At 42.8% G+C, this 21,993-nt stretch overlaps 3 protein-coding genes across 5 annotated transcripts in view; 2 read left to right on the top strand and 1 right to left on the bottom strand.

The window, feature by feature from the left end:
- si:dkey-16j16.4 (uncharacterized) overlaps positions 1–6,019 on the top strand; it is a 26,689-nt gene extending 20,670 nt beyond the window's left edge. The window contains exon 5 of the mRNA XM_061062693.1: positions 4,749–6,019. Within this exon, the coding sequence (XP_060918676.1) occupies positions 4,749–4,874 (126 nt within the window). The 3' untranslated portion in view covers positions 4,875–6,019. The remainder of the gene's footprint in view (positions 1–4,748) is intronic.
- A 1,963-nt stretch (positions 6,020–7,982) lies between these two features.
- On the bottom strand, positions 7,983–16,818 carry slc4a1ap (solute carrier family 4 member 1 adaptor protein). Of its 2 annotated transcripts, XR_009676418.1 has the most exons (15): positions 15,977–16,818; positions 15,615–15,840; positions 14,821–14,949; positions 14,679–14,739; positions 14,446–14,585; positions 14,184–14,344; positions 12,229–12,298; positions 11,914–12,103; positions 11,654–11,750; positions 11,311–11,560; positions 10,159–10,263; positions 9,971–10,056; positions 9,812–9,881; positions 8,331–9,190; positions 7,983–8,127 (listed from the first exon to the last, which is right to left on the bottom strand). XR_009676418.1 is itself a non-coding variant. In XM_061062688.1 (14 exons), exons 1-14 carry the CDS (start codon positions 16,787–16,789, stop codon positions 9,141–9,143), a joined length of 2,448 nt encoding a protein of 815 aa, XP_060918671.1. In that variant the 5' UTR covers positions 16,790–16,818; the 3' UTR covers positions 7,983–9,140. The 2 variants fall into 2 exon arrangements, 1 of the variants encoding a protein (XP_060918671.1); XM_061062688.1 differs by having other exon boundaries at positions 7,983–9,190.
- Positions 16,819–17,603: 785 nt separating this feature from the next.
- supt7l (SPT7 like, STAGA complex subunit gamma) lies at positions 17,604–21,739 on the top strand. 2 transcript variants are annotated; one of them, XM_061063106.1, is made up of 5 exons: positions 17,604–17,703; positions 18,623–19,088; positions 19,236–19,560; positions 19,707–19,944; positions 21,184–21,739. In XM_061063106.1, the coding sequence occupies exons 2-5, from the start codon at positions 18,652–18,654 to the stop codon at positions 21,483–21,485; spliced, it is 1,302 nt and encodes a 433-aa protein (XP_060919089.1). In that variant the 5' UTR covers positions 17,604–17,703; positions 18,623–18,651; the 3' UTR covers positions 21,486–21,739. The 2 variants fall into 2 exon arrangements, with proteins under 2 accessions (XP_060919089.1, XP_060919090.1); XM_061063107.1 differs by lacking the exon at positions 17,604–17,703 and adding an exon at positions 18,331–18,493.
- The last annotated feature ends 254 nt before the right edge of the window (positions 21,740–21,993 follow it).

Raw genomic sequence — 21,993 nt, 5'->3', positions numbered from 1 at the left:
CAAAACTTTCTTTGTTGCATCTTCTCTCCTGCTACCTCTCTCTCCCTCTTTTATCTGTCAGCACCCCCCTCGATTTCCTGGCCTGGATCCAGAAGAGACACTGGATCTGGATGGGGCCCCGGCTTTGAGACTTGTTTCAAGCATGAGAGTTGTTACAGGAGTTGAGGAGGTCAATGGTAGTGGTTGTGTGTGTGTGTAGAAGCAGTAGGAAAACACAGCTTTGGCCTCTGCTGCTGCTGCTGCTGAGGCACCCCAACCCTCCCCTTTATGGGCCCGGAGGTGAAGGGAGAGTGGGGGTGGAGGAGTGATGAGAGCTTCCCAGGCTGCAGCAGGCACAGAGTGATGGCATCTGGTTTCAACCACTGTAAAAAGAATGGTTGGAGAGAGAGATGAAGATTGATTGAGGTGAGGGAAATGGTGCAGATATGGAGAGAGGAGGGAGAAACTGAATTGAAGGAAAATGCATAAATGCCCCTTTGATTTCTGATTGAGGTAAAACTACACGGCTTGGATGTTGAGTTAAGGCATTTCTGGTCGGACTATTAACAGATGTTAAAGGAATAGTCTGAAATATTGGGGAATTAGCTTGTTTGTCTTCTTGCAAGAGTTAGATAAGAATACTGGTACAACCCTTTTGCCTCCTGGATGAATTTGTGGGTAGACACGATAAATAACTACCAGAATTACATTATGAATGATACAAGAATATAAAGTCCCAGACTCATGATTGGCAGGCAAACAGTTTGAAAAGGTGCAAAACAAGCATGAAAAGATGATCACGACAAACCTACTTCATGACACAATGACAGACAGTGTGGAGACAATCGCAGACTCAGAGGTGGTGCTCAAAAGACAGTCCTTTAATCCAGGCAGAGGTTTGGTACACAGGTCGACAGATAAACAACAAATCCAGAGGGTTAGGCAAAAAGGCAAGAGTCATCCACGAAGAGATAAATACTAATTGCTGGGACAAAAGGTACTTTGGGAAACAAATACAAACTGGCAACAAGAACACACTGGGATTAAATACACAGACAATCAGGACAACGAGACACAGGTGAGGGTAATCACAAGGCAGGAACATGAGGCGCAGGATCTGAAAGACAGAGACAAGGGTGAATACAAAAACACAACATAAATAACAAAATAATTAGCAATAACAACAAAAACATGACCTTATGCTTGTTGGAACCTCTGTCAACTTTCACTTTCGACTGACATAGACTGACTTTCACCTCAAACAAAGATAAGAATGGATATATACCCATACCAGTGGAAAACCTAAAAGAAAACAGACAGCTCAATGCAAAAACAAAATTACTTCATCCAGTGATTTTCCATGCAAGGTGGAAGCAATCCAAACTGAGCCATCCCAGGTGTCAGTAAAGCACAAGCTGTTGTAATGTCTATTGTGTTTGAAGGTCCTAAAATAATTGGTTTCTGCTGAGTGAGTTGATTTTCGTAGGGCTTACAAACTATAGATATAGAACCATTGCATTGACTGGCATCCAGTCCTGCATTTTAGACTGTACTGGAAGAGTTTCCAGTATTGGCATTGGTTTCATTAATGGAACTCAAATTCAGAGGTTCTAGTTCAAAGCCCCCTAAAAACCTTGGGGCCTTGATCAAACACCCAATAGAGCCAGGAACTGTAATCCATCTATGCACTGAACATCTGTTTTCCTCAAGCTTCCTACAAACAATCTTAAGTTTATTGAAAGCCACACCGTGCAACACAGATCCTATAATGTTGGGAATGACATGCATGTACAATGTGCTATGAGAAACCTTGTGAATCGTAGGCTGCAGACAATTCAACATGCAGTGTCATTGGCATCATCAGTGTGCGTCAAATAATCAGGCGGAGGTTGCCATGGCGGTCAGCAGAAAGCGAGTTCGTAGTGGTGTTCATGTGCATAGAAGAGTAGGAATAGAAAAAGGTGGACACGGTTGTGGTGAGGGAATAGAGACAAACTCAGGATGCCAGTGTTGCAAAGAAAGCTTGAGACAAGTGACATTATTGGTTGCGTTGGTACGTGCATTGTTTCATGCTGCATTTCTATTGGATGGTATTTGACGTAGATAGTAGAAGCATTGACACTTTGAGATGATCGACCTAAATTTGTGGTAGGCTATCTTTGGTTGCAGGACTGTGAGTTCAGTCATCTTTGATGCTCTCTCACAGTACGATGTAGCACCACTGTTTTGGAGCCACGACTGATCATCTCTCGTCTGGGACATCCGAAAAATGTTCTGTTTGTACCCGTCATTAGAGATGAACAATGCATTTAACAGATGGCTGGCAACAGTGTGTAAACTTCTCAAACATGCTGATTGGAGCCTAAATTAATGATAAACAGGACAACATTCCTAACACTACTTAATCTGTAAAAAGTCAAACAGCCTCAGCTCCAGGACATAGTGAGAGATTCCTGCTGTTTTTGATGTCTGCACATGTTAAAGGCCCTGTTCTTCTGAGACCTGTACTTTGTTTGGCTCTTCTGGGCCTTAAATGTCCATCACACTGCAGATGTGACCACAGAAAAAAACTCTTTAGGGATTACTTGTATGGACTGGGAGCCATTCTGATGTACGACTCCCCCTCAGTTGGACTGACTGCAGCTACCATATGGAGAACTTCTTAACACAACACATCTATCAAGTTTTTTTTTTACTACTTCTTGGGTTTTCCTCTTCTCATTCTTTGCCTGAGCATATAAGTATGAATGGAAGAGCTTGTTTCCACATTTGTAGATAAAACAGCTCCATGTTGTTTTGGGAATTGTTGCTGTGTAACTGCTGCTCAGTACTGAATCCCTTAAGATGTTGGCTGAAGTCATAGCAACACCTGTAGCCTCACATACTCTGTTAATGGGGCTTATTTCATAGGCAGTGATGTCACTGGATACTTTCCAGAAGCAGTCACAGAGATGCATCTTTTTTTAGTTCTCACAAAAAGGTGTTTGGTAATGGATACCAACAAGAATAAAAAGCTTTATATGCAAACATGCACTTAAGTTTTTTTCCGTGGGATCAGCTCCTAATTAAAATGAATCCGTCTCAAGGTCCTAATCTTTCTCAGTCCACCTTCTCACAAACTCCACTCCCCCTCAGCAGGGCTCCGGAGAAAGTGCTGTCTCACTGCCAAGTCCAACAAAGTCATTTCCTGTCGTTTCCTGAAGGGAGGAAAATGACCAGGGCTAATTTTAGAAGGAGGGCTTGTAGAACCAGAAAAGGCGAGGTTCTGCTCATTCAAGGGGGGGGGGGCTGCTTTGTGTTTGGAAAAGCATTTATATCACCCCACACCCAGGTCAGCAGGTAATCCTCACCGTTTCCATCTAACAAAGCTGGATTAACCCTACGTCTGACAGGTCTGTTGCTCAGCAGGACCACTCGCAGTGTTTGGCAAAGTGTAGTGACATGAGCTTCCAGTTGCTCTTTGTCAAATGAAGCGTCACTACACTGAAGAAATATGTAACTCAAAGCTACACTAACAATACAAAAAATATCCTGTTTACAATGCACCGGCTTTATTGGATGCCAACATATTGACCATGGTTCTCCAGTTTCTGTTCTAGTTTCAGCTGTTTTTTTATATTTGAATAAGTATATCAACTGTAGTATTGTCCATGACTGAGAAACTCTCTGATAACGGCGCTATAAAATGATTACCTACCACGATTACTTTATTTATAACAGAGGTTTACAACTGACCCTGTATGAAGGTGACATGATTACACTCAGAGCTGTATTTATGGTGTGCTACAGGCACGGAAGTTGACTTTAAAAACAGCAAAGCACCTTGAAACAAACTAAAATAAGCGAGATATTTGATACTGAAGAAACTTCGATTTTTATATGAAAAAAATATGAATTTTTAAGTTTTAGAAACACAATTTGTAGCAATCAAATAAACATCTTTAAATTGTGAAACAGGATGGCTGGCATGTTTTCATGCTTTGACTAATGTTACACTCTCTGCTAGCACTGCACTTGTTTGCTAACATCTCATTATGACTACCTAACACCATAGTTTTTATTTGTGCATTAGCCAATGACAGGCACAATACACATTAATACATTGAGGGCTGTAGTTTTGGAGAAGGGAACTTTTGTTGGGCAATTGTTACATTCCCCTAGAAACAAAACCATGACAGGGCTCGCAAGTTAGGGAACTAACTAAGAGCTGAACTTGTCACAAAAAGGGCAAAAAAATAAATTGGGCCTTTGGTTTCTGAAAGGTGGTGGAAAGAACACTGACCCCACTGATTCTATCAAAATGATAGATAAACAAAAAAATTGACCAAACACAAGAGAAGTTGGAGTCACTGGACAGAGTAGAAATAGGATGGAATAGAAAGAAGCCAAAATAAAAACATCACTTTAAACAGATTCAATTCAGAGTTTCACTCAAACAGAAAGCTAACTGATGGTGTTGACTCTCTGGAGACACACAACCAACTGAGCAGGGAAACCTCAACCTCCCCATAAAGCCTCCCAGCTCAGCTGATTATCATCAGCCATCAGCTGAGGGAGAACATCAGAGGTGCACTCAATAGCTCCTGATGAGCAAGGAAACCTGGGACCTACATTCTTGGGAATCTGTCCTCAACACTATTACAAAGTGATTTTTGAACATCAACCGATGCCCAAATACAGCATAGGCATTTCTTTTATTGGTATTGGAACAACTCTACCTCTGAGAAATGTTGTTTACATTGAACTCTTTTCTCTCTCTTTGTCCTCAGAATCTGACAGGAAGTCGTCCTCCGCCCAGGTACACCTACGATCCGTCCATCTTCGCCTTCCGCTCCTTGAGTACAGTGCCCCCCTGCAGCCCCCTCACCCCTTCTGAGGATCCACCCTGCTCATAAGAAAAACCCATCCACCTGTCAGATTATCTTCTCTACCCATTATGTCATTCCTGGACAGCTGCTTTTTTCATTGTGGCTTCTGCAGCGAGACCGAGAAGTGGCCGTTAAGACTGCTAGATTAAGACGCTTGTTTGAAGTCTGAACTTTTTGCACACTCAGGTAACCTCCCCCTGACTCTCTCATCGCTCTCCACTTAAAACAACGGGAACATTTGGAGGATAAAATGGCCTAAACATTTCTGCAGATACTTCAGGTTTTGCTTATGTATCTCTGAAGTTTGATCCTGTGATTGGAGGAATAATGGACTCGAAACAAACCTAGACTGTGGACCAGACGTGGAACAAAAGGGACAAGGCCAACCAGTTTATTTAAAATCTGGATTTACTTCTGGTTTGATCAATCTTCAAGGGAAATAATGCATGTAAGACAATCAAATGGTTCCAAGGTTTCCTTTGTGATGTGATTTTTGGACATCCTGTAAGGTTCTTGGTAACTTTATATTCTAAACATGGCGAGGCGTCAGATATCCTGTTATCATTGAGATGAACGTAAACTCTCTGCTCAAGCTACTACTTTCAATGTGTCATTGAATATGCAGGTCATGACTGAGTTATAACAAACATGTATGACATGTATGTAGGTGAATAGTTGACCTTTGATAATGTACGTTTCTTATTGAACTTGTCACTTTTAGTCCAGGTCAAAGTGAAGTACTTGTATCCTCTTTCCTTGCATGAATTCCGCTGTTTTGCAGAAAGAGAGGTATATGGAAATAAGGAAGTATGAATATAGTTTGCTGCACATTTGGCAAAAGTAACTGGTGCTATGTTATGCATAGCCTTTTTTTTGTAGTGTGCCATTTTTTCCAATATTGTACCTCATAACGTAGGTAGAAGAGGACCACTGGTGTATTGAAGACATCCCAGTGCTTTCTTAAGATCTCTTAATGCCTTGAAGTCACATTCCTGTTGTATCAAATTAAACTTGAGGGGAGTTTTCAGGCTCCTGTAATGAGCCCGTCCAATGATTAAACATGATGTCACCACTGAAACTAAGATTTTGCCGAAGTGAATGTAACATTGTGACATGTTTTGGTCCATTGTTGCACAAAATTAAACAATAAACGCCCTGTGGCCTCTTGTTTAGGAGGTGATTTTTATTTGAATCAGTTTACAGTATATATACAATAAGAGATCAACCTTGAGGAAGTGTTATACCGACTTCAAGCTTGGCCTTATGGTTTAATATCTTCAACTTTACTGTTTTGATTCAGTCTCCTCTGTCATCTCAGGCTAGGCTAAACCAGGAGTGCACTAGCAGAAATCCAGGAAATCCTCAGAAGAACCAAGCAGGGCCTGCCTGTTTAAATAAAGCAGCAACCTGGGGGTTTGAAAAGTGGAGCTAATGCAGAAGTGTAAAATCCTGCAGTTTGTCGAGTTTCTGCTTGAGGCTGGCTGCAGGAGCCCCGGAAGTCACAAACACCACAGCCAAAAAAACAGTTTTTACAGCAGAATTAACATGTTTACAGCCTGGTTTAAAAAACAACAACATATTGGTCTGATTAGTTATTGTCATAACTGGCACACACTGTGCAGGGGGTGGATTTCTTAATAACACATCCATTTAGATTTTATGAACGATACGTGTTATCCATAGTTAGGCATGTAGATGACCAGCTTAAAGGGCCAGCGCGATGTAGTGGTTTGTCAAGAGGCTTAAAACCCGCCTCAGCTCTCAGCCTGTCGTTAGGTTGACTGAAAGTTAGGCTGAGACAGGATTTCCAGCATGGCGGCTGCTGCCAATGAGCCTCTGGAACCCCCTGCAGGAACAGATGGGTGATGTCACCCAGGCTTCATCCATTAATATTTACAGTCTATGGTGTAAACGATCCAAATCATTTGAAACTCCACATTTCCCATTTAGACATTCAGGTTGTTTCAGATGGTGAGTGCAGAAGGGTGAGAAATGTTTCTTAAACATGCTTCAGTCATTACTAAACCAAACTTAAACCTCTGAAGACAGTAAAAACATTGAAATAGATCAATCAAAATATATACGGTACTTTGATAGATGCAAATACTGTCAAACTGGGGTAACTTTAATTTATTCAGATGAAAAAAAAATCAGTTTTCATTAGAAATGAGATCTTAAACATGTCAGTTTCTCACCTTTTGTCTCCCTTCTTTGCTCTCCACATATCACTGAGAGTTCTTACAGCCCCACATACAGGACTTTGTTCTCTACAGCTACGAAGGAAATGTGTTTTTAATGAATCAACAATCAGTTAAAGACACATTGAATAACTTGTCCCCATGTGACATGTACAGTGTAGTCCTCTGCTGGGGCTGTAACCCTCCCAGCTCTGAGCCCATTATGACCCCTGCTGCTGCTTTAATAGTATGTGTCCTGCTGACTTACAGATGATCCCATCACGCAGGATCTAATATTAGACACATTTTGTCTTCTGTACTTGGATGTTCAGCAGCTTCATTATCGTCTTAAATGCTCTCATTCAACAGGATTTTCCAAACAAAACGACAACGGGTAACTTGAGTGATATCTTTGCAAATTCCAGAATTGGATACAATTATATTTGGAGCAGATTTTCCAGAGCCAGTATCCTTATAATGAGGTAACGGGATATGGTGTTAAGAATATACCTGTCAACCATAAAGCCTGTTAAGAATGATTGCACTTAGTCGAAATGAAAAAGTGCATGCATGGCCCCTCAAAGTTTTATCTGTGGAACATCGTCTTCAGTGTGCAGGAGAAGGATTTGTGAGGTGGAAGGACAGAGGACTCCTCTCATGGGTTCGGGGTAGAGAGGAATGCTTTCCATCAGTGATTAGTAGGTCACAGCACAGAACATCACAGCGAAGATCTGCAGCCAAGACCACAAGCCTCTTTGTGCCAGATCATACCCCTGAGAAACGCTCTTTGTGTGTGTGTGTGTGTGAGAGAGAGAGCCTGAAAAAGAGGGAAAGAAACTCTGACGTCAAGTCTGGGTTTGGGTGTGAAGAAGCCCCTGAAGCTGACGCCAAGAGAAGACAGACAGCTGGAAAATCAAGGGGAAAGCAAAAAGGAAAAAACTTCAAGCAGCTTGCAGGCTATTTACAGACACTTTTATTATACATTTGTATCACAAAATACATTTCTTTATTTTGTGTTTTGGGTTAAGACGACAGCGAAGAGGGTGGAAATATGGCAGGAAACCAACAGAACAGCACTGAGTGGGATTTCAGAGTGAGGAATCCTGCTCGAGGCAAACACACACACACACACACACACACACACACACACACACACACACACACACACACACACACACACACACACACACACACACACACACACACACACACACACACACACACACACACACACACACACACACACACACACACACACACACACACACACACACACACACACACACACACACACACACACACACACACACACACACACACACACACACACACACACACACACACACACACACACACACAGCTCATAAAGACAATCTTGTTAAAAAGAGAACTTCGAGAAGGTTGGGCTGTGTGTAAGCGTGTGTGTGTCATCGTAGACTCACACACACACACTCCACTTAGCTTGAGTCATTATCAGCTTGCGTTTCATCCAGTAAGCCATCCAAGTGTCCAGATGGTCAGAAAAGCTGCTTCAATGCTCTCCCTCTCTCTCACTCCTTACTACACACTCTCCTTTGGAGGAAAAAAAAAGGTTATGCCAGCGATCGACTCGAGCCAAATAGGGGAGCGATGCAGATTGGATGTCAGGTGGACTTAACTGCAAGAGGAGCAGCCAGAGAGCACAAAGCTGAATTCAGATCAGTGACCGCTCCCGCTCTGTCCCTTTCTATTTTCTGCCTGAATGATATAGCATACAAATAAAAAGAACACAATTCATGTGCTTCACATCTCTCTTATTATCAGTGGGGGGGGGGAGTGCCAGAAGGCTGACTGCCCAGTGCTCTGAGGGGGGTAATTCCCCAGGCCACACACTTTAATGTTAAGTGGAATAGATTGCTTTCCCAGAATGCAAATATCCCCCAAATGATAAATAAAAGAAGCAGATAGTATCTCTGCAAGTCCCGGGTGTGTTTGAGTCTCTTCTTGTCAACACAAACACACAGGGACTGGGATGGCTTTGAGGGGGGTTAAAGGTCAGAGTGTAGGAGACAGGAGGCTTTTTGTGTTGCAGGTATTATCTGCTGTATAAAAGCTGATGGAGTCGACACACGAGAGCTCAGTAGCCGTACTTGTCGTTGAGGTGTGTGCGGCCGTCTCCACTCTGATCTGTGAGGGAAGAAAAGCAAGATTCAGCTCCCAAAAAAAAGAGACCCAGACTGACCTACAAACACAGGTTGTATTTACATGTCTAAAGAAAGGAAATTAAACAAACCACAACCAATCACAGTCCCAAAATGATGACATAGGGAAATCAATTCAGAGCCTGAATCCAAGCTCAGCCTGGCAGCTGTTTTAAAGTGTGTTTGTATTCAAGCTGATCATCTTTAACTCACTTTGATCTTGATTGACTTCCTATGAAAGTCTTTTTACCTTCCCTCATTATGTCTTGAATGAACACTTAAAAATGATTTGATGGGGTGTTACAGGAACGTACTTGCTCCTCAGATGCAGTCGAGTGTACATCAACATTAACTCATTAAGTAAAGAAGCTCTTCTTTCATTGTGGAAGTCTGAGTATGTCACTGGGTTGGTGTCAAGATGTCCTAAGTACCCACATATTTACTGCATTGACATTTCATTTGTGAAACTCATTGGGCTGAAAAACTCCACTCCAGAAACCAATTGGTGTTGTCACAGAGTTTATGTCCTTATTTTATACAGAGTATGTTGTGGACCTGTGAAGTCCTTTCTTTTAGAGCTAAGAGTGAGATCATTCAGATACTTTACCTGCAGGAGGAACCCAGACACAATAATCTGGGTCATCTTCTGGATACTGTCCTGAGAGCTGCACTGGTGGCTGTGGAGAGAAATCAGGAGGAAATTCAACGAGTAATTACATTGAAGTGTGTTTTTGTTCTTATACAGAGGAATGGAGTGAGGATTTACCCTGCTGGGACCGATCGCTTTCTTCTTCGCGTTCTTTTTAGGACTTGGCTCTGCTGCAGGCTCTGTGTCAGCTCCTGCCCTGGACTCTACAGACACATGGGTTTAGATCATCACATGGGATTAATACCACTGACATGAATCTGTTGTTCTGTATGGAGCATAGAGTGAGAAGGAAACAGTGAACCTACCTGAACTGGACGGGTCCACAGTCTTGTTCTTGCTGCTGCTGATCTGAGGAAGCTGCTCCACTGTTTCTGCAGACTCACGACTTCTCCTCTGTTTGTGGCTTTGCTCTGTCGTATAAACAAAACATCAAACACAAATATTAAGTGTTAGAATTAGAAGTTAATAAACAACCCTCTGGGGCGCTGGTGGCTGAGTGGCTCTAAATGTACAGAGGCTACAGTACAGTCCTCGAAGCGGACAGCCTGGGTTCAAATCCGACCTGTGTATCCGACATGTTATTCCGCCTCTCTGTCCCTGATTTCTGACTCTATCCACCGTCCTTTCTCTAGAATAACTGCGTAAAAGCCCAAAGATATATCTTAAAAAAGCATCCCTCTAAATCAGTGGTTCTCAACTGGTGGGTCGGGACCCAAAAGTGGGTCGTGGAGTTGTTTTCAGTGAGTCGCAAAAATGTGCCGGGGGAAAAAGGGTAAAAAAACAAAATCACTTTTAAAGATGTTGGTTTTCTTTCATCTCTTTGGTCTGTCATATGTTTTGTACAGTCTGAGGTCCAAACTGCACAATCATTCATAAAACAAATCTCATTGGTTGAAAAATATCTGATATTTGGGTTTCTTATCGAGGAGAAGGTGGTGGGTCCTGAGGCTAGACCAGTTGAGAACCTCTGCTCTAAATCAATCATGACATTTCTAGAAGTTCTCTTGTTTTTACATTAGTGATGTCACTGACTGGTAGAGGTAAAAACTGAATAAATCAATCTAATTTGTATTTTTTTAGTGCCACATTACACACAAAAACATCTCAGGATGCTTATGTTAGCAGAACTAAAAGTACTCTTTTTTAATTTACAATTTTAAAACCTAAAATTCACAGAAAAAAAACAGATTTAACTTTTCTAGATGTCCAAAATAACACAAGTGACCCAAAAATCCAGGTGACTTTTTCCAGTTTTCTCTTAACTGAACTAAAATGATATGGCACAGTGAGGAGTGTGCTTTTTGTATAACAGGTGTACTGCCCCCTAGTGGCATGGGATGCGTCTGAGCATACTGTGGTAACTTAAGGCAGCTACACACACAGAGGACTGAGGACTGCACTTTCCCTCTTTAACATCTACTTTTAAAAAACGTCTTCAAGGTTCTCATGGCTGTTACCTTTCTGCTTCTGGGACTTTGCCGGCCGCCGTCCTGTGGGAGAGCCGTCTCCAGACGTGGATGCACTGGACTCTACGCAGTCAACATTCATGTCGGTAATATCTTCACAGTCTTCATCGTCGTTCCCCTCGGCTTTCTTCCCTGCCTCCTCCTCCTCCTCCTCTTCTTCTTCTACCTCCTCTCCAGCAGGTGCGAGCTCTTTCATGTTGAACAGCTCCGCGGGCAAGTTGGCGCGCTTAGGAGGCAACTTCTACAAGAAGGGAAGAACACATCAATAACAGAGAGAAAGGAAGGTGGAGGAAGCAGGAAAAAAGAATGAAAGAGTCAGACTGACAACACCTACCCCGATGGTGCCCGTCTTCAGTTTGAATTTGCGTCCTCCTTTCATGGCTCCAAACAGCGGCAAGGTCTTCTTCGGCTTCTCTTGCTCCGAGCTTCCACTATCACAACAAAACATCGGTTTTAATGTGGCGTCCCACAGGGAAGGTTTCAAAGATGCTGTACAACACCTGACCTTCTATTATTTTAATGGTACATATGGTGATATTTCATCACTTTGGGTAATTTCTTAGCATGACCCCTGAATGTAGCCGTGTGTCTAACCTTGGCACCAGCGAGGGCATCTGGGCGGGTCGCGTCAGCTCGACCAGCTTGCGCAGCCTCTGAGCCTCTTTGCGCAAGTCCGCCACGTGCACGTGGAGCTTCCTCCGCTCCACGCCATCCATCGCCGCCTCTTTGCGCACGGCGGTCATGAAGGCGTCCAGCGAGTCCTCGGTGGAGGAGCCGGAGGAGTCTTGAGTTGGAGGGGATGAAACATACGGTTAACACGAGGAGAACATGGCATCTGTAGGTTAGGTAGGTAGAGCGGCATCATCTACCCACAGAAAACAAGAGAACACCCAGGTCATCATGACTCACCTCCTCTACCACCACTCAGCTTTTTCTGAGTCTCTGCCAGCTCCCTCTCCACCTCGGACAGTTTGGCCACCTACATGAAAAATCAAAAGCATGAGTTTAACAGTGGAATCCTACAGTTTGTTTGACAATATGGTATACGTGCACTTGAACACACCTAACATCAAAGAGGGCTTTTCAGAGCCAGGTGAGATTGATTCTTGTGTTATTTTCAGCAGAAGGAGCAGCTATGTGAACCTGACAGACAACATCTCCTCCAGAGAAGAGACAGGCTGCTGGAGTGGAGTTTGAGAGGAAATAATACTGCAGCAAAGAACCACAGAGAAGTGCTTTATACCTAAAGACAGTCGCGACTTGAATGTTAGATTTACAGATTTCACAAGAGCCTCCTTTCATCACATGTTGCTCCTGTTATTTCCATTTCCATTTATATTAAAAAGGAAATAATCTGGATTTGAAGTGTCTCAAAATGTAAATTCTTGGTTGGCGTTTTTTGTTTTGGATTTTGAAAATTTCAAAAAAATCAGAGAAGTACTTTGAGTTGTCTGTTGTATCTTTCATCACAAGAAGTACACTGATTTACACAAGTCTAGACAAGCAGTTTGAGTAGCATAGTTTTCTGTTTTCACACTCTTGCTGTGGTTCTACGACTGAAAGTGACTCCAAGGTTTGTCAGCTGAATCAGATGTGTCCGTTTCATACATTTTTTTAAAACTTGTTGTACCTTTATCTTCTGTTCAGCGACACACAAAACTCCAGCCTATACGACCTCCAAACCTTTATTAAAGTTTCCTCTGAGTATTGGCAGCTCAAAGGACGCTGAAACATTCTGAGTCGACTGTTTACTTCTTTGTCACTGTGTTTTTTTTCATTTAACAGCATGAAGGACTTTATTCACTGGATATATCTTAATCTTTTTAGATGCAGCTTGGCTTGCAGACCCTGAAGCCCCACCAGAGGGTCAGAGAGTTTTCCATTTGAGTTTCATTCAATTAGAGTTTTTAATTTTAAAACCTTATATTGCTTTATTTGTTGTTTTAACAGAATGCATTCACTGGATTTGTTTCTTTCAGAAAGCAGTAGAAACCAGGTCAAGTTTGTCTCCTGGTTGAAACCTCTTAAATGATGAACTTTGAAGGCTTGCTTCGGTCAAGTTTGCAGCTGGATATGTCATTGCTCCTCCATGGCTCTGTGCATGATGTCAGTTAAAAGAAAAACTACAGAGGTTCCACCATGAAGTCTGACTCCAGACCAACATATCAACCTTTGTTGGATCAGATTTGGTAGAGAGATCTACTGTCCCCAGATCCTTTTAGTCATTTTGGAGAGTGATCCAGATATCTCCTGGCACAATCATGTATGTCATATTGTGGTTCTGAGTGAAACGTCTCAAAACTACTCGGTGGATTCACCATGCAATTCTACACAGATATTCATTTCCCCCTTAGGAAGTAATGCAATCGTTTTGGTGATCCCTTAACTTTTCATTTCCAGTCACCAGACTCACCACTGCCTCAAAACGTGAATTTATCTAAGTAGTGATGACTGAATACATCCATGTACAACGATCAGTCAACAGAGAGGAGCACAAGACAGTTTCTATTCCTACTACACGGTTACTTATATGTGAAATCAGTGTTTCCAAAACATGAAGAGACTTCTTGTCCTCTGTGCCTGCAGTGTGCAGGACTTAAATGGAAAAGGAGGTTGGACAAGTGAAAGTTGCATCATTTACTTTAGACCATGTGCAACAGAGAATTTAAATATGTCCCTTTGTGTTGCTTATTAATACTTCAAATTGATTATGTGCATGAATGTTTCTTTTTAGGTTGTTAAACAGTCTTATGCACTTTCAAAATAAGAGCGTAAATAAGGTCATAGAGAAGATTAAAGTCTTTGTGAATCAGTTGATCTTCACAAGTTATGTATTAAAAGCTCAGGATGTTTTTTTTTTTTACCAATGACTCGTAGGTCTCAGGCCGCTCCTCGATCTTCCCCGCCTTCTTCATCCTCTCCTGCCTCTTCTTCTCCACGGTGCCGGTTCGATCCAGGAACGTGTCGTCATCGCTGTCGTAGTAGTCCTCATCTTCCCAGTTCTTCTTTTTACGCTTACGGGACACTACAAACAGGGTGTAGAACAGGAAACAAATATATCATAGCAATAAGCTGTAGCCTTTTCAGACTGTGTTTCAGAATACAGACAGGAAGTGGAGCACACACCTGCCTCCTGGCGCAGCAGCCCTCTGGCCTCCAGCATACGACAACCCTCCAGGCAGCACTGGATGGCTGCTTCCTTCTTCTTCCCTGTGACGGTTACCTCGGCTACAAGCTGTCGGCCCTTGGCGTCGTCCACTGGAAGCCTTACAGACAAATTAACATGAACATCATACCTCCACACACAAAAAGCAAGGACATCTTTTCATGCCTTTTGAATCATAAATCAGCTGACTTACTTTATCCTGCAGAGCCAGCTGCCATGGCTTTTGTCCTCATACTCAAACTCCAGCTCCTCTCCTACAACAGAAGATGTCACAGTTAAAGTAAAAACAAACTAACAAACAAAACTGAAGAATAATAAAATGTGTGGACAGTCACCTTCCCTGTCGTAGAAGCCCTGCAGAGCCTTCTTTGGGTCTTTCAGGTACGCAGCTTCCTGGTCCTCTTGGAACTCTGTTGAAAAAGGGTTTTCCTCGTTCTCATCTTCCTCTGGCGCAGCTTCCTCAGCTGCAGGGAGAAGACATGAAGACAACATGAAGATGTAAGCAAGATGACACAGACGATAAAATAAGTCCCATGCAGATGTCATGTAGCTTCATCCCTTCTCACTGTTAGTTCATCTCCTTACACTGGCTCCCAGTTACTGCTCGCATCAAATTTAAAACTCTGCTGCTCGCTTACAAAACAGAGACTAAAACAGCTCCTCCTTACTTTAACTCTCTGATCCAGGTCTACACTCCCTCCCGCCCACTACGCTCTGCCAATGAAAGGCGTCTGATCCAACCTTCACAACAGGGTCCTAAGTCTCTGACTAGACTCTTCTCCTCTGTCGCCCCCCGGTGGTGGAATGAACTTCCAAACTCCATTGGATCTGCAGAGTCCCTCTGCACCTTTAAGAAAAAGCTAAAGACCCAGCTCTTTCATGAATACCTACTAACTTAATGATGATGGTCTCCATATTATTGATGATGATGATGGTTGTGACGATGGTTTTTGTTTGATAACGATGACTTATAAGATGGTTTCTATACTGATTAGGGGTTAGGGTCAATGTTGTGCTTTGGTCACTTCCTGTCAGCACCTGTGTGTCCAATCAGACTCAAAGCTGATCGTTTACACTTACTGACATTGTTCCCTTTTTTCTAGATCCTTGCTTGTGTTGAAAAGCTCACCCATTCCCCACGAGCAGCCCGAGTCATCAGTTGACTGTTTGCTCCGGCCCTTGTTGCTTTTTCCTTCATCATCATCATCCTCCTTCTCCTCCTCCTCATCCTCCTTGTCATCATCAAGTCCATCTCCCAGCATCCTCTTCTCCAGCTCCGCCTTCTGTTTTTGGGCTCGCTCCCTCAGCTCCGTCACCGACAGCTCGGACTCCTCTTCCTCGTCAAACTCTGGACCCTGGGAGACGACAAAAGAAGGATGGAAACATTACATTTTGAGGACCTTTAGCTCTCATATATATGTTGTCCTAAATATATTCACAGAAGTAATTATTATTGCTGCAGGTGTTCAGTAGTTGAGCCTCCTGATTTACCTGCAGGATAAAAAGCCTCGTGCTCCCACCAAACTTCAGCACGTGTCCCACGCGCACTCTGATGAAGGTCTTTGGAGGGATCTTGTTCTTGTTCACCACGGTGCCATGTGTGCTGCCCAGGTCGTGGATGTAAAAGCCCCTCTCCTCCCCGACACACTCCTCCTCCTCCTCCTCCTCCCCCCCGGCCTGCCTCCGGTACTGCAGCACGGCATGGTACCTGGAGATGGAGGGGTGCTCCAAAGAAACGTCACAGACAGGTAAACGTCCAACCACGAAGTAGCTCCTCTCTGTGAGGGGCACGGTGTCCACTATGGTGCCGTTTTTCAAGATCTCCAGAGAATACGGAGCATCTGGAGCTGAGCCACCCCAGGGCGGTTCTGCGTACGGGATAGGGGGGAATTTACCAGCTGGGGGACCTTTTGGGAGCACCCGGGGTTTAACTTCCGGTTTGGTTCTGACAGGAGCCTCAGTCTTTTCTTCTTCTTTTACAGTGACTCTGTCTTCATTAAGAGGACACAACGAGTCTTCACTAGTAGTATTCACAACGTCGGCTTTGTTGTTTTCTGTCAAACCTTTTGTTTCTGCTTCTGTTGTTGTGTGTTTGTTTGTGCTCCGTTTGCTGGTGAGGGAAGGAGCGGAGAAAAGAGTCGGCTTCTTAAAAGTGTCCTCTGTTTCCGGTTCAGCTACGTTCACGTCTTTCTTGTCTTGTTCTCCTCCCCTTTCCCTTTCCGAGCACTCGCCGGTTTCCATTGCGGAATTAATTTCTTCATTCGTAATTTTCTCACACACGTCTGACTGCGCGGAGGCGGCCATGTTTATTTGGTGCAACTGTCAAATTCGTCCGGGTCTTTTGCGCTTTTATAAAAGTAAAAAAAAAAAAAAGTAATTAAAAGATGTGATGTATGAGGGACAACAAATGACTTAAGTATAAATAAATTAATAAATAAATTAACAAATAAATAAATGTTGGGAGAAATGCATACAATAATGTATAAATAAATAAATAATTAAATAAATGTATCAATAAATATATAAATGCTGAAAACAATACATCAATGAATAAATAATAAATACACTTTGTTAATGAAAAAGGCTATTTATATATTTTTACATGTATTTATTCATTTATTAGCGTATTTCTACAGTTATAGATGTATCAATGAATACATTTCCACATTAATTGAGTTATTAATTTATTTTCGTATTTGTACATTTACACATCTATTTATTTCTGTGTCCAGGTCGTAAGAGGAAAAGTATATTTGTAAATTTGCTTCTGTCTGCTTTTCAAAATTGACCAATCCTACTTCAGTAATGTTAGGACGGCCCACTTAATTTACATATTTACTTTTCCTTGTACAACATGGACACAGAAATACATAAATAAATATATGAATATATATATATATATAATTATTTATTTATTTATACATTATTGTATGCATTTCTCCCAACATTTATTTATTTATACTTTAGTCATTTTTTGTCCCTCATAGTGATGTAGCAAAAAGTCATTGAAAATAATATGAAAACACAAACACTGTATGACAGTAAAATGTATAATTTATCCAATAAAAATAAACGATTTGTTACGGAACCAAACATCTTCTTTAGTTCACTACCCGAACATTTTTACAACTAGCACCACAAAATCTACTTCCTGTGCAGCTTCCTGTAAATATATTTGTTCAAAACATTAACAGACGTATCATCCACCTCTGTTAAATGTGAGTAATACAAGCTTTTATACTTCTAAAAATAACATTTAATCAGCAAATATAAAACAATAGTTATCTGTCCTGTGTCAGACAGCCTGTGGTTTAATAAAAGAAGGTTGTATTTGTTATCTCGTGTAGTAAAAAAACGTAAACAAATGTTCTAGTGAAACCTTTCTGTTTTTTTTTCTTTAATTTGAACTGATAAACACTTTAAACCTCGACTTCATAGTAAACGAAAGTCAATGTAATTCACCTTTACATCAGGTGAAACTTTTTCCCCTGCAGTATTGTCTTACTAATACCACTTGTATTATGACGTCAGTGTGATCTGATTATAACTGGACATGTTCCCTTTAAAACGAGTCAGAGGTTCATCAAATGGATTCAAAATAGCGACAATATAAGTTAATTGCCTAACAGGTCTTAAAGAATGCTCTATTGTGCTCTTCTGCCATCACCACATTGCAATTGCTGCACATTCAGCGATCAGTAATTATTACTTGGCACTTTAAAATTAGTTGCAACTCAGTATCAGCAAAAAACTTTTCAAGGATTTTAAATAGACACAGACATTTGTAAACTTTTATTTATTTAGGTACAGGCAGTGGTGTAGTGGTGTATTTAGTTAGAGCGTACTAGCCAATTAGAGACAGAGTAGGGAGGGTCATCCCTTCACCATCCGAGGACAAGAATTGCAGCTTACTAGAAAATATTGTCAATAAGGATTTAGAAGAGGTTTTACTCTATGGAGACTGAAAAATAAGTGGATACACTCTGTATACCTGCTCTACACCACTGGGTACAGTATGTGTCTGAAATGAGCATTTTTGAATGCCTCATCTTGATATCAGAGTTTGTTTATACCTAAGTCATCCTTGATAAATGGTAACTCTGACTTCCTCTCTACCCTTTGAACTACCTCTAACAGTTTCAGACTCTTGTCCCTGATCACTCATCATGATGCGTTACTGGGGTGAGATACCCGGACCTGCGGGGGCTCCTCCGAGTCGCAGCTCCTTTGACCTGCTCCAGCGCGAGTTCCGCTCCGTGGAGATGCAGGACCCTCCCCTGCACCAGCCATCGGCCCAGCGACCGAGGCCTACCACCATGTTGGACATCCCGTCGGAGCCCTGCAGCCTCACCATCCACACGGTGCAGCTGTGTCAGCACGCCCGCCGTCTTCGTGGTCTACTGGCAACGGGTCAGGGTCAGGGTCAGGGTCAGAGCACAGGGCTGCCTGAGGGGGGGAGCAGGCTGGAGGAGACGGATTCCAACCTACCCCTGCGTCCTCCCACCCCACCTGTCATGCCAGATGACCTGCTGCCTGTGGACAGCAAAGCCCCCCGGCAGCCCTTCCAGCTCCGACACAGTGACCCAGAGAGTGACTTTTATAAGTAAGTTGAGCTGGTTTGCTTCAGTTTTGTCAATTAATATTACATCTGAATTGTCTCCTTATCAGATACGTTGAGATATTATATGTATTAAACTTTATGTGACAGATATCATACTAGCTAAATTCTCCCTCGTGTTCTCCTACAAAGGGGTAAAGGTGAGCCCGTCACAGAGCTCAGCTGGCCCTCCTGCAGACAGTTCCTCTATCAGTCAGTAGCCACCGTCTTGGCCCATGCTGGATTCGAGTCAGCCCAGGAGAGCGTGCTGGAGACCCTGACGGACATGGTCCATGAGCATTACCTGCGCGTCACACGCCTGCTGCGAGTGGCCGTGGACCGGGAGGCTCGGCTGGGAGCGAGTCCCTTCCCAGACGTGGTGGAGCAAGTGTTCCACGAGACGGGCATAGGCAGCGTGCTGGCCCTGCAGCGCTTCTGGCAAGTCCGAATCAAAGACTATCACAGCTACATGCTGCAGGTGAGTGCAGAGGTTGTGAGGGGTCACAACTGTTGATATAACTATTCAGCAGTTAATCAGAAATCAAACTGTTGTAAAAATAACATGTGATGAGCCCTGAACTTTTACCATAAAAATGGAAATTCAAAAAGCTTTTCCTCCTTCAGGTGAGTAAGGATCTATCTGAGGACTACGAGCGCCTGGTTAACCCAGAGAAAGCTCTGGAAGACGCCAAGCCCCCCAGAATCAAGGAGGAGCCCATGAGTGACATCTCCTTCCCCGTTAGTGAGGAGCCCGAGGCCGACCTGGCCTCTGGGGACCAGGCCCTGCCTATGGGGGTCCTTAGCGCCCATGGTGAGAGGCTGGCTGGGGGCCTGGATGCAGACCATTCCCCTCACACCTCAGGTGAGAGCAGCAATCCTGTTTAACCAATAATCTGCTTTCTTCTGTGAAATTTATACTCTATGGGTTGAGGGTTGCCATCTTTGTTGATTAAGTGAATTTGAATTTGTTTTTTCTTGTTAGGTTGCTTTTGGATAATGTCTACAGTGTAGTGGATTATTTGAGAATGATCCCTCTTCCTCCTGCTTGTCTCCTTCTCTTACATCTGTTTCACAAAGCAACTAATCTTTGGATTAAGAAATCAAAAACCAGGCATATGTCCTGTTGCAAGTTAGTCACAACCTTTTTGTTTCTGCACTCCTCCTGCACACACACACAGGTGGCAGTCAGCGGGGTGGCCTTGGCCTCTTTCTCTCTGCATTAAGAAACCTTCCATGCCCACTAGCAGCTTTTTCTTTTCTTTTTCCAAAAGCACCCAGCAGAACACTTAGCAGCGACCCTTAGCCCTTTTGGTAAAAAGCCAAAAATGTATTTAAAATGTGTGTCCTTCTTTTTGTCATGTCTTCATAGACCTGGTTGTTTGACTTTCTCTTAAACATCGGGCAACAATAGGTTGAAGTGTACAGACTCCCCAGGTTGAACCCTCACGCTTAAGATACCACCCTGGTGTTGTAGCATCAGTAAAAAAAAAAGTTCATGATACAAGTGAAGGTCGAGCCAGACTTTCATTACTAGTTTTGTTGCTGCTTCAGCCGAGATAAATAAAGTTTGATTTTTATCTTGGAGTAACTGTATTTATGTTGTTCCCATCCATGTGTGAGATAAGGAGGAGGGGGGGGGGGGGGGGGGGGGGGGGGGGGGGCTTTACTTGATGTTTATTGCCAAAAAGGAAAAGATAACAGTCAGACTGTTGGAAGATTTTTGACTTGGTAAAGGTTGCTTTCTTAAGAGTGTCTTCTTTGAACTATATGAAATATGTTATTTAGTATAAAGTATGATTATCAATCAGTCATGGTGTTGACCGCTGTCTGCTCAGCTGTGATTCTATGCTTCAGGAGTAGCAGACAGTGTTGTAAACGATGAAGTTTCAGCCTTTTTCTGATGGATAAACAACTCGATGAAGTCCCTCTAACTCATCCAATACATTGATTTTACTACTTTCACATTAAAAACGTTCAGATATCTCTATAAAAGACTTCTGTAAGCTTGATCATAACAGCTGAACTGTATCAGAAAACAGAAGCAGCTGATGCTGACGTATCATAATTCTTTCAGTCTAAATGTATTCTTGTCTTGTTTAAGGTGGGGGCGGGGCCAACAACTCCCCACTGTGGCCGCAGGTAAAAATGGAGCCGCAGGACGCCGACGAAGGCCAGAGCGCCGGGCATCATCATCAGCACCACCACCACCACCATCACCTGGGTGGAGACGTGTTCGAGGAGGGCGGGCCCATGTCCACCATGAGCGAATCAGGAGGAGCCATGGCGCCCTCTCCTGCAGGGGCGGCATCCGAAGGCAGCTACGCTTCCCATTCGCCCGACTCGTTAATGGGGACGTCGCCTGTATTCAACCAAAGACCCAAGAAAAGGGCGAGGAAGATGTGAGGCTCCGAGGAGTGGACTCCGACGCGCTAGTCTCCCCGACATTAAAAAACTAGCAATCCGTCAGGGAAATCCAGCAGCTGTTCAGTGAAGAGCTGCACAGATTGCTGTGGTCAAAGAACTGAAGTTCAGAGGGGGAAAATGTATTTTGTAGTTTTGTATTTGTTTATATGAGTGTAGTTAATCTCACAGTCGTCGCCATTAATGGAGTCATTTGGATTATTGTCAAAAGAATAAAAAATGATTGTTCATCTAAATCAAGTGTATATTTCTATTTAGAAACATGAAACGAGGCTTAAAAATTATCCTAATGAATCGAGCAACAGGAAAAACAACGTTGTCCAAAAGTAAGTAATTGACTTAAACAGCTTTATAATTCAGCCAAGCGGTTTGTTTTCACAAGCTATTACGTCTGTTTCTCCTCACACACAAATGATTTCCTTTTTTTTCCCCATTATGATTAAAAGATCCTCAGAAAAAAAAAAGAAAATATTTGACTTTCCTCATGCAC

The sequence above is a fragment of the Labrus mixtus genome, chromosome 18, assembly GCF_963584025.1.
Source record: "Labrus mixtus chromosome 18, fLabMix1.1, whole genome shotgun sequence".
Taxonomy (NCBI): domain Eukaryota; kingdom Metazoa; phylum Chordata; class Actinopteri; order Labriformes; family Labridae; genus Labrus; species Labrus mixtus.
This window is presented reverse-complemented; position numbering and strand designations above follow the sequence as displayed.

Bases quoted from the DNA above. Each gene is read 5' to 3' on its own strand.
- supt7l (XM_061063106.1), top strand. From the start codon at position 18,652: ATGATGCGTTACTGGGGTGAGATACCCGGACCTGCGGGGGCTCCTCCG. The intron at 19,089-19,235 runs GTAAGTTGAGCT...TCTCCTACAAAG, and splicing joins CCAGAGAGTGACTTTTATAA to GGGTAAAGGTGAGCCCGTCA. The intron at 19,945-21,183 runs GTGAGAGCAGCA...GTCTTGTTTAAG, and splicing joins CCATTCCCCTCACACCTCAG to GTGGGGGCGGGGCCAACAAC.
- slc4a1ap (XM_061062688.1), bottom strand. From the start codon at position 16,789: ATGGCCGCCTCCGCGCAGTCAGACGTGTGTGAGAAAATTACGAATGAA. The intron at 11,751-11,913 runs GTTAGACACACG...TTGTTGTGATAG, and splicing joins ATGCCCTCGCTGGTGCCAAG to TGGAAGCTCGGAGCAAGAGA. The intron at 9,191-9,811 runs GTAAAGTATCTG...CTTCCCTCACAG, and splicing joins TGTCTGGGTTCCTCCTGCAG to ATCAGAGTGGAGACGGCCGC.